The sequence below is a fragment of the Papaver somniferum genome, chromosome 6, assembly GCF_003573695.1.
Source record: "Papaver somniferum cultivar HN1 chromosome 6, ASM357369v1, whole genome shotgun sequence".
Lineage (NCBI taxonomy): Eukaryota > Viridiplantae > Streptophyta > Magnoliopsida > Ranunculales > Papaveraceae > Papaver > Papaver somniferum.
In genome coordinates this window covers 126,271,191-126,281,717 of record NC_039363.1, presented here as the reverse complement: position 1 = coordinate 126,281,717, position 10,527 = coordinate 126,271,191, and the positions used below count along the sequence as shown (strand labels likewise).

At 35.4% G+C, this 10,527-nt stretch overlaps 3 protein-coding genes across 3 annotated transcripts; all 3 read right to left on the bottom strand.

Moving 5' to 3' along the window:
- Nucleotides 1–260: 260 nt before the first annotated feature.
- On the bottom strand, nucleotides 261–1,262 carry LOC113291465 (zinc finger BED domain-containing protein RICESLEEPER 2-like). Its single transcript, XM_026540997.1, has one exon. The coding sequence runs from the start codon at nucleotides 1,260–1,262 to the stop codon at nucleotides 261–263; it is 1,002 nt and encodes a 333-aa protein (XP_026396782.1).
- Nucleotides 1,263–4,631: 3,369 nt separating this feature from the next.
- On the bottom strand, nucleotides 4,632–5,633 carry LOC113291464 (zinc finger BED domain-containing protein RICESLEEPER 2-like). The gene has a single exon (XM_026540996.1). The coding sequence runs from the start codon at nucleotides 5,631–5,633 to the stop codon at nucleotides 4,632–4,634; it is 1,002 nt and encodes a 333-aa protein (XP_026396781.1).
- A 3,368-nt stretch (nucleotides 5,634–9,001) lies between these two features.
- On the bottom strand, nucleotides 9,002–9,936 carry LOC113291463 (zinc finger BED domain-containing protein RICESLEEPER 2-like). The gene is made up of 2 exons (XM_026540994.1): nucleotides 9,687–9,936; nucleotides 9,002–9,603 (listed from the first exon to the last, which is right to left on the bottom strand). The coding sequence occupies exons 1-2, from the start codon at nucleotides 9,934–9,936 to the stop codon at nucleotides 9,002–9,004; spliced, it is 852 nt and encodes a 283-aa protein (XP_026396779.1).
- Between the last annotated feature and the right edge of the window lie 591 nt (nucleotides 9,937–10,527).

The following is a 10,527-nucleotide window of genomic DNA, read 5'->3' as shown; positions in this document are numbered from 1 at the left end:
AACCCCATCAAAATAAAAATTATAAGTAGGATACTTGTTTCCAGAGAATAGAGTCGTGAGGTCATAAAAGACCTTGAGAAACTTCGTGACCACTTTGATTTGCTCCCATTCTTCCCCATTAGGAGACTCTGCATAGTCAGGGTCCACCAACCTCAAATGAGTGAAGACTTTTTCATACGAAATACAACTTTGCAACATAAGATAAGTAGAATTCCATCTTGTCTTAATATCTTGTCGAACACCCATCTTTACTGACATTCCTAAATCGCTGACAATATCCAAGAAATTTGTTTTCTTCTTTGTGAACCTTTAAGGTACTTCACTGCTAACCTTATCTTGATTACTGCTGGATCAATCTCTGTCAGTCCATCTCTTACAATAATATTTATTATGTGAGCACAACACCGTATATGAAAGTTTCTTTTCCCAGTATCCGACATAACATTCCTTGCAATGAATCGACTCTTCATTATCTTAACACATGAAGTATTTGATGCAGCGTTATCCAAAGTGATGCTGGTTACTTTTCCTTCAATTCCCCAATCATTTAACATCAGAAATAACTTATCTGAAAGTGCTTGACCAGTATGGGGTGGTGGCAGTGGAGAAAAATTTAAAAGAAACTTCTGCAATACCCAATCTTGATCAACAAAGTGTACTGTTAAACTTATGTATCCAGTGGTGTTGACGGAGGTCCACATGTCTGATGTTAGACATATTTTACCTGGAGCACATTGTAATTTCTTGCGAATAACTTCTTTTTGGAACTTATGCATTTTAAGAATATCAGACCTTGTAGTATTCCTTGATATGGTTTCAACATCGACATTCAGATAACTACATAACTCCCTAAATTCAGTCCATTCTACACAATTAAAGGGGAGATTTTTACCAATAATTAGTCTTGCAACTAAATTCCGAAACTTTGATTGATCTATTTTGCGTGCACGAGTAGCCAGTTCTCCATTATTTGTAGATAACAAAAGTCGCCCCACATCTTTCATCTTCAGTCTAGGGCACTTCTTTAAATGCCTTGACATAGTTGATGTTCCTCCTTTCTGACTGTCATAAGCATATTCCTTCCCACAATGCTTGCACGTAGCCTTTTCTTTACCATCTTTGTCTCGTGACCAATCAAAATCATTCCATACTTTTGATGTAAATTTCCTTTTCTTTGAAGCATGCTCTTGCATTGTCATCGACTCTACTACTGTGATATCCTCTTCACTCATGACATCGTCATGGTCTTCTTCAACTGACATTTTAGGAAGCTACATAAAGAATTCAAAAATCAAAATTAGTAAGCCTTGAGCTACATCACAGGGGACTAGAGCTGTCAATAATTAAAATCCCAACAAGTACACATCCCAAACTGGCAAAGGCAAAGCCAACAAAAGTATGCTTTTTTACACTTTCATGTAAGCCAAAATAAAACATGTGCTTTCTGATTCTGACATGCTGCATATGGAGTTCATTTCCATTTTCAGAATCAGTAAACCTTTGTAATTCAAATAAATATTCACAAGCATAACGTAAGCAAGCTATGCATTATTAATATATTATAGATTGACATTAAGAGATAGATTGACATTAAGAGACATGAGTTAACAATAAATGACACAAATTCGTGAAAAGGGGATTGGGGTTCTAAGAATCATTTCCACAAACACCTAAAAGTACTTAAAACAAGTTATGCATTAAAAACTTAGAACTACTCACCTAGATTAGGAAAGTAGAAGTAAAATCATCGGCCAATTTTTCCTATTCTTCTTCAACGGTAGTCTAAGGAAAGCCCTAACCCCTGAAAATCAAACAGATAGTTAGAAAATTTAAAAAAAAAAAGATCATTAAAGTTAAACTTAAAGATCAAAATCTAATCTATAACTTAGAAGTGAAAAAACAACCTAAAGGATAAAACTTGGTTAGTTGATTATGAGTAAAGCCCTAACCCTAACCCCTGAAAATCAAACAGAATAACATATAGTTAGAAAATTAAAAAAAAAAATCATTATAGTTAAACTTAAAGATCAAAATCTAATCTAGAACTCAGAATAGAAAAAACAACCCTATTTAGTTTTAAGTTAGAAAAAGAGACGAACACGAATACCTTTGCCTCCAGTCCAGACTCCAGTCCAGATCTAAAACTTGAAGAGAAGTTTTCTGATTTCTCTTTCTTTAGAAAACTTAGATAAGAATGAGAAGTACCCGGTTACTTGGGTAGCAGGTGAAATACTACCGATACCTCCGATAACAGGTTATTATCATAATTTAACGGGTTGGTTGGTAACCTGCGGGTTAGACCTAGCCCAGCTTGTTTTCTATTAGGGTCAGATATAACAGACCTAGCCCGTCCCGTTTAGGAAACAATCCCAGCCAAAACGGGTTGAAACAAGCCGGGCTAAGGTCAACCCGCGGGCCGGGTTACTAATTGACAGCTCTATTCTTATGCGTCTAATTAGTATCTGTACTTCAGCAATATAAAGCGGGTAATTATGAAAATTCTATTTATTTACATTAACACATCCTTTTGTTTGATATACTTTTTGCTGGAAATTACAGATTCATACTGGAGCATCTTGAAGTGATACACTTCTAGACACACAATTACAAAGATACATGGAAAAAGAACATTTTTTGGGCACTGATTTAGGAAATATTTTGGACTTCCATATGATATCACTGTCTCCTATTTTTTGTATAAATATGAAGGGAGACACTAACGATATATATTGTATATGTGACTGCATATGAGGGTTTAGGTTGTGATTCAAGATTTCAAAGTCAGTTCAGTAGACGGTAGCTTCAGTTCAGTACTTCAGTTTGTCCACTTTTATATATAAAAGAACAAACATAGATAATAGTTACTGTCACTTTGAGGATTCTTATATGAATCACAATCCTGGACCTATATCCTTAATTCCTTATTAATGAATATGATACTTTTTGTGCAGGAATTGGTTGTTATTATGGTCTCCTCTTCACTAGTGATGAAGTGTTTTAGACTTTTAGTAGGTGATACTGTGGTAAACTGGTTGGCAGTAAAAGTGGAAGTTTGTATATTTTTTTTGGTTTTATATATGTATGTAACTATGTCTATATGTATTCCACTCCACAACTTTGGTTTGGTTCATTTCAATCATGTTTTAGTTGTATTTTGGAATCTGTAATCTGTTTTCAGTATGCACTTTTTAGTATTTAGACTTGTGGTTGTTTACCATATTCATATTTTTAACACAAAAATAATAAAGTCAAATTTACCAGCCAACCCGCAACCCGTCAGAGCCAACCCGTGTAGGGCTAGGGTTTTGGGCTTGTACATGAACAATACTAGGGCTAGGGCTGACCCTAACCCGTCCATGGCTTGTCAAGCTAGGGACGGGTTGACCCTAGCTTGACCGGTTGACAGCTCTACATAACAACTTAATGCCTCATTGTTGTTTGATGGCTCAAATGCAAATACATCCTCACTAATATCATTATCTTTCACTTCCTCAACATCAGTTGATGCAGCTCCTACATATAATTGAAAATAAGTAATTATCAATCTCATATATATTGTTAAATAGACTTACAACTAATTTTAAATATTACTCAAGACACTTAGCCTCTTACCGATTCCATATATCCAATCACGAGTTGTTATCAATGCCTCGGCACTTTCAGGTGATAAGGAGCTGCGATATCTGTCAAGTACCCTTCCCCCAAGGCTAAATGCAGATTCCGAAGCAACAGTTGAAATAGGAATTGATAAAATATCGGTTTCCATTCTTGTAAGATTAGGGTATCGTAGTTCTTGGCTTCTCCAATACTTCAAGATGTCAAAATCAGTTGACATTGATCCTGATGACTCACTTAGATATTGTTCTAGTTCTGACTTGTCAGATTGTTGACCACCATTTTTTTCTGCCGCGGCAAATTCCTGCATCAAAAAACTTCAACAATTAACTACCAGTTCTATATGGACAGTTATAGAAATGTTCAAGCAGTTAAAACTTAAAGAAATATCACCTGCATAAAAGCACTTCCATTGCGTCCAGAATTCCCACCATTTACAGTACCCGAATTCTGAGTTTCATTGGTTGTCGAACCTCTTAAAGTTGACGTCGTATGATAATATTTATATAGTGTCTCCATCCTTTTTCTAATAATATCAACTCCCTTCTTCATTTCACGCTCAACAGGATACACCTTTTCTAAAGTAAACTCTACAAATTCAAACTTCAATCGAGGGTCTAAAACGACTGCCATTGCCAATATTGGACTCAATTTTTTCCAATACTTGGAAAAAATTTCTTGCATTTTCTTCGCCATGTTTCTGATGAACTCAATGTCATTAGTTGTCTCTTGATCTAATAATACTTTAATCTGACAAACCCCATCAAAATAAAAATTATAAGTAGGATACTTGTTTCCAGAGAATAGAGTCGTGAGGTCATAAAAGACCTTGAGAAACTTCGTGACCACTTTGATTTGCTCCCATTCTTCCCCATTAGGAGACTCTGCATAGTCAGGGTCCACCAACCTCAAATGAGTGAAGACTTTTTCATACGAAATACAACTTTGCAACATAAGATAAGTAGAATTCCATCTTGTCTTAATATCTTGTCGAACACCCATCTTTACTGACATTCCTAAATCGCTGACAATATCCAAGAAATTTGTTTTCTTCTTTGTGAACCTTTAAGGTACTTCACTGCTAACCTTATCTTGATTACTGCTGGATCAATCTCTGTCAGTCCATCTCTTACAATAATATTTATTATGTGAGCACAACACCGTATATGAAAGTTTCTTTTCCCAGTATCCGACATAACATTCCTTGCAATGAATCGACTCTTCATTATCTTAACACATGAAGTATTTGATGCAGCGTTATCCAAAGTGATGCTGGTTACTTTTCCTTCAATTCCCCAATCATTTAACATCAGAAATAACTTATCTGAAAGTGCTTGACCAGTATGGGGTGGTGGCAGTGGAGAAAAATTTAAAAGAAACTTCTGCAATACCCAATCTTGATCAACAAAGTGTACTGTTAAACTTATGTATCCAGTGGTGTTGACGGAGGTCCACATGTCTGATGTTAGACATATTTTACCTGGAGCACATTGTAATTTCTTGCGAATAACTTCTTTTTGGAACTTATGCATTTTAAGAATATCAGACCTTGTAGTATTCCTTGATATGGTTTCAACATCGACATTCAGATAACTACATAACTCCCTAAATTCAGTCCATTCTACACAATTAAAGGGGAGATTTTTACCAATAATTAGTCTTGCAACTAAATTCCGAAACTTTGATTGATCTATTTTGCGTGCACGAGTAGCCAGTTCTCCATTATTTGTAGATAACAAAAGTCGCCCCACATCTTTCATCTTCAGTCTAGGGCACTTCTTTAAATGCCTTGACATAGTTGATGTTCCTCCTTTCTGACTGTCATAAGCATATTCCTTCCCACAATGCTTGCACGTAGCCTTTTCTTTACCATCTTTGTCTCGTGACCAATCAAAATCATTCCATACTTTTGATGTAAATTTCCTTTTCTTTGAAGCATGCTCTTGCATTGTCATCGACTCTACTACTGTGATATCCTCTTCACTCATGACATCGTCATGGTCTTCTTCAACTGACATTTTAGGAAGCTACATAAAGAATTCAAAAATCAAAATTAGTAAGCCTTGAGCTACATCACAGGGGACTAGAGCTGTCAATAATTAAAATCCCAACAAGTACACATCCCAAACTGGCAAAGGCAAAGCCAACAAAAGTATGCTTTTTTACACTTTCATGTAAGCCAAAATAAAACATGTGCTTTCTGATTCTGACATGCTGCATATGGAGTTCATTTCCATTTTCAGAATCAGTAAACCTTTGTAATTCAAATAAATATTCACAAGCATAACGTAAGCAAGCTATGCATTATTAATATATATAGATTGACATTAAGAGATAGATTGACATTAAGAGACATGAGTTAACAATAAATGACACAAATTCGTGAAAAGGGGATTGGGGTTCTAAGAATCATTTCCACAAACACCTAAAACGTACTTAAAACAAGTTATGCATTAAAAACTTAGAACTACTCACCTAGATTAGGAAAGTAGAAGTAAAATCATCGGCCAATTTTTCCTATTCTTCTTCAACGGTAGTCTAAGGAAAACCCTAACCCCTGAAAATCAAACAGATAGTTAGAAAATTTAAAAAAAAAAAGATCATTAAAGTTAAACTTAAAGATCAAAATCTAATCTATAACTTAGAAGTGAAAAAACAACCTAAAGGATAAAACTTGGTTAGTTGATTATGAGTAAAGCCCTAACCCTAACCCCTGAAAATCAAACAGAATAACATATAGTTAGAAAATTAAAAAAAAAAAATCATTATAGTTAAACTTAAAGATCAAAATCTAATCTAGAACTCAGAATAGAAAAAACAACCCTATTTAGTTTTAAGTTAGAAAAAGAGACGAACACGAATACCTTTGCCTCCAGTCCAGACTCCAGTCCAGATCTAAAACTTGAAGAGAAGTTTTCTGATTTCTCTTTCTTTAGAAAACTTAGATAAGAATGAGAAGTACCCGGTTTCTTGGGTAGCAGGTGAAATACTACCGATACCTCCGATAACAGGTTATTATCATAATTTAACGGGTTGGTTGGTAACCTGCGGGTTAGACCTAGCCCAGCTTGTTTTCTATTAGGGTCAGATATAACAGACCTAGCCCGTCCCGTTTAGGAAACAATCCCAGCCAAAACGGGTTGAAACAAGCCGGGCTAAGGTCAACCCGCGGGCCGGGTTACTAATTGACAGCTCTATTCTTATGCGTCTAATTAGTATCTGTACTTCAGCAATATAAAGCGGGTAATTATGAAAATTCTATTTATTTACATTAACACATCCTTTTGTTTGATATACTTTTTGCTGGAAATTACAGATTCATACTGGAGCATCTTGAAGTGATACACTTCTAGACACACAATTACAAAGATACATGGAAAAAGAACATTTTTTGGGCACTGATTTAGGAAATATTTTGGACTTCCATATGATATCACTGTCTCCTATTTTTTGTATAAATATGAAGGGAGACACTAACGATATATTGTATATGTGACTGCATATGAGGGTTTAGGTTGTGATTCAAGATTTCAAAGTCAGTTCAGTAGACGGTAGCTTCAGTTCAGTACTTCAGTTTGTCCACTTTTATATATAAAAGAACAAACATAGATAATAGTTACTGTCACTTTGAGGATTCTTATATGAATCACAATCCTGGACCTATATCCTTAATTCCTTATTAATGAATATGATACTTTTTGTGCAGGAATTGGTTGTTATTATGGTCTCCTCTTCACTAGTGATGAAGTGTTTTAGACTTTTAGTAGGTGATACTGTGGTAAACTGGTAGGCAGTAAAAGTGGAAGTTTGTATATTTTTTTTGGTTTTATATATGTATGTAACTATGTCTATATGTATTCCACTCCACAACTTTGGTTTGGTTCATTTCAATCATGTTTTAGTTGTATTTTGGAATCTGTAATCTGTTTTCAGTATGCACTTTTTAGTATTTAGACTTGTGGTTGTTTACCATATTCATATTTTTAACACAAAAATAATAAAGTCAAATTTACCAGCCAACCCGCAACCCGTCAGAGCCAACCCGTCTAGGGCTAGGGTTTTGGGCTTGTACATGAACAATACTAGGGCTAGGGCTGACCCTAACCCGTCCATGGCTTGTCAAGCTAGGGACGGGTTGACCCTAGCTTGACCGGTTGACAGCTCTACATAACAACTTAATGCCTCATTGTTGTTTGATGGCTCAAATGCAAATACATCCTCACTAATATCATTATCTTTCACTTCCTCAACATCAGTTGATGCAGCTCCTACATATAATTGAAAATAAGTAATTATCAATCTCATATATATTGTTAAATAGACTTACAACTAATTTTAAATATTACTCAAGACACTTAGCCTCTTACCGATTCCATATATCCAATCACGAGTTGTTATCAATGCCTCGGCACTTTCAGGTGATAAGGAGCTGCGATATCTGTCAAGTACCCTTCCCCCAAGGCTAAATGCAGATTCCGAAGCAACAGTTGAAATAGGAATTGATAAAATATCGGTTTCCATTCTTGTAAGATTAGGGTATCGTAGTTCTTGGCTTCTCCAATACTTCAAGATGTCAAAATCAGTTGACATTGATCCTGATGACTCACTTAGATATTGTTCTAGTTCTGACTTGTCAGATTGTTGACCACCATTTTTTTCTGCCGCGGCAAATTCCTGCATCAAAAAACTTCAACAATTAACTACCAGTTCTATATGGACAGTTATAGAAATGTTCAAGCAGTTAAAACTTAAAGAAATATCACCTGCATAAAAGCACTTCCATTGCGTCCAGAATTCCCACCATTTACAGTACCCGAATTCTGAGTTTCATTGGTTGTCGAACCTCTTAAAGTTGACGTCGTATGATAATATTTATATAGTGTCTCCATCCTTTTTCTAATAATATCAACTCCCTTCTTCATTTCACGCTCAACAGGATACACCTTTTCTAAAGTAAACTCTACAAATTCAAACTTCAATCGAGGGTCTAAAACGACTGCCATTGCCAATATTGGACTCAATTTTTTCCAATACTTGGAAAAAATTTCTTGCATTTTCTTCGCCATGTTTCTGATGAACTCAATGTCATTAGTTGTCTCTTGATCTAATAATACTTTAATCTGACAAACCCCATCAAAATAAAAATTATAAGTAGGATACTTGTTTCCAGAGAATAGAGTCGTGAGGTCATAAAAGACCTTGAGAAACTTCGTGACCACTTTGATTTGCTCCCATTCTTCCCCATTAGGAGACTCTGCATAGTCAGGGTCCACCAACCTCAAATGAGTGAAGACTTTTTCATACGAAATACAACTTTGCAACATAAGATAAGTAGAATTCCATCTTGTCTTAATATCTTGTCGAACACCCATCTTTACTGACATTCCTAAATCGCTGACAATATCCAAGAAATTTGTTTTCTTCTTTGTGAACCTTTAAGGTACTTCACTGCTAACCTTATCTTGATTACTGCTGGATCAATCTCTGTCAGTCCATCTCTTACAATATTTATTATGTGAGCACAACACCGTATATGAAAGTTTCTTTTCCCAGTATCCGACATAACATTCCTTGCAATGAATCGACTCTTCATTATCTTAACACATGAAGTATTTGATGCAGCGTTATCCAAAGTGATGCTGGTTACTTTTCCTTCAATTCCCCAATCATTTAACATCAGAAATAACTTATCTGAAAGTGCTTGACCAGTATGGGGTGGTGGCAGTGGAGAAAAATTTAAAAGAAACTTCTGCAATACCCAATCTTGATCAACAAAGTGTACTGTTAAACTTATGTATCCAGTGGTGTTGACGGAGGTCCACATGTCTGATGTTAGACATATTTTACCTGGAGCACATTGTAATTTCTTGCGAATAACTTCTTTTTGGAACTTATGCATTTTAAGAATATCAGACCTTGTAGTATTCCTTGATATGGTTTCAACATCGACATTCAGATAACTACATAACTCCCTAAATTCAGTCCATTCTACACAATTAAAGGGGAGATTTTTACCAATAATTAGTCTTGCAACTAAATCCGAAACTTTGATTGATCTATTTTGCGTGCACGAGTAGCCAGTTCTCCATTATTTGTAGATAACAAAAGTCGCCCCACATCTTTCATCTTCAGTCTAGGGCACTTCTTTAAATGCCTTGACATAGTTGATGTTCCTCCTTTCTGACTGTCATAAGCATATTCCTTCCCACAATGCTTGCACGTAGCCTTTTCTTTACCATCTTTGTCTCGTGACCAATCAAAATCATTCCATACTTTTGATGTAAATTTCCTTTTCTTTGAAGCATGCTCTTGCATTGTCATCGACTCTACTAGTGATATCCTCTTCACTCATGACATCGTCATGGTCTTCTTCAACTGACATTTTAGGAAGCTACATAAAGAATTCAAAAATCAAAATTAGTAAGCCTTGAGCTACATCACAGGGGACTAGAGCTGTCAATAATTAAAATCCCAACAAGTACACATCCCAAACTGGCAAAGGCAAAGCCAACAAAAGTATGCTTTTTTACACTTTCATGTAAGCCAAAATAAAACATGTGCTTTCTGATTCTGACATGCTGCATATGGAGTTCATTTCCATTTTCAGAATCAGTAAACCTTTGTAATTCAAATAAATATTCACAAGCATAACGTAAGCAAGCTATGCATTATTAATATATTATAGATTGACATTAAGAGATAGATTGACATTAAGAGACATGAGTTAACAATAAATGACACAAATTCGTGAAAAGGGGATTGGGGTTCTAAGAATCATTTCCACAAACACCTAAAGTACTTAAAACAAGTTATGCATTAAAAACTTAGAACTACTCACCTAGATTAGGAAAGTAGAAGTAAAATCATCGGCCAATTTTTCCTATTCTTCTTCAACGGTAGTCTAAGGAAACC

Excerpts from the sequence above, each read along its gene's own strand:
- LOC113291465 (XM_026540997.1), bottom strand. The coding sequence starts at position 1,262 with ATGTCAGTTGAAGAAGACCATGACGATGTCATGAGTGAAGAGGATATC.
- LOC113291464 (XM_026540996.1), bottom strand. The coding sequence starts at position 5,633 with ATGTCAGTTGAAGAAGACCATGACGATGTCATGAGTGAAGAGGATATC.
- LOC113291463 (XM_026540994.1), bottom strand. The coding sequence starts at position 9,936 with ATGACAATGCAAGAGCATGCTTCAAAGAAAAGGAAATTTACATCAAAA. Across the intron at positions 9,604-9,686 it reads TAATGGAGAACTGGCTACTC|AATGGACTGAATTTAGGGAG; the intron begins GTGCACGCAAAA and ends TTAATTGTGTAG.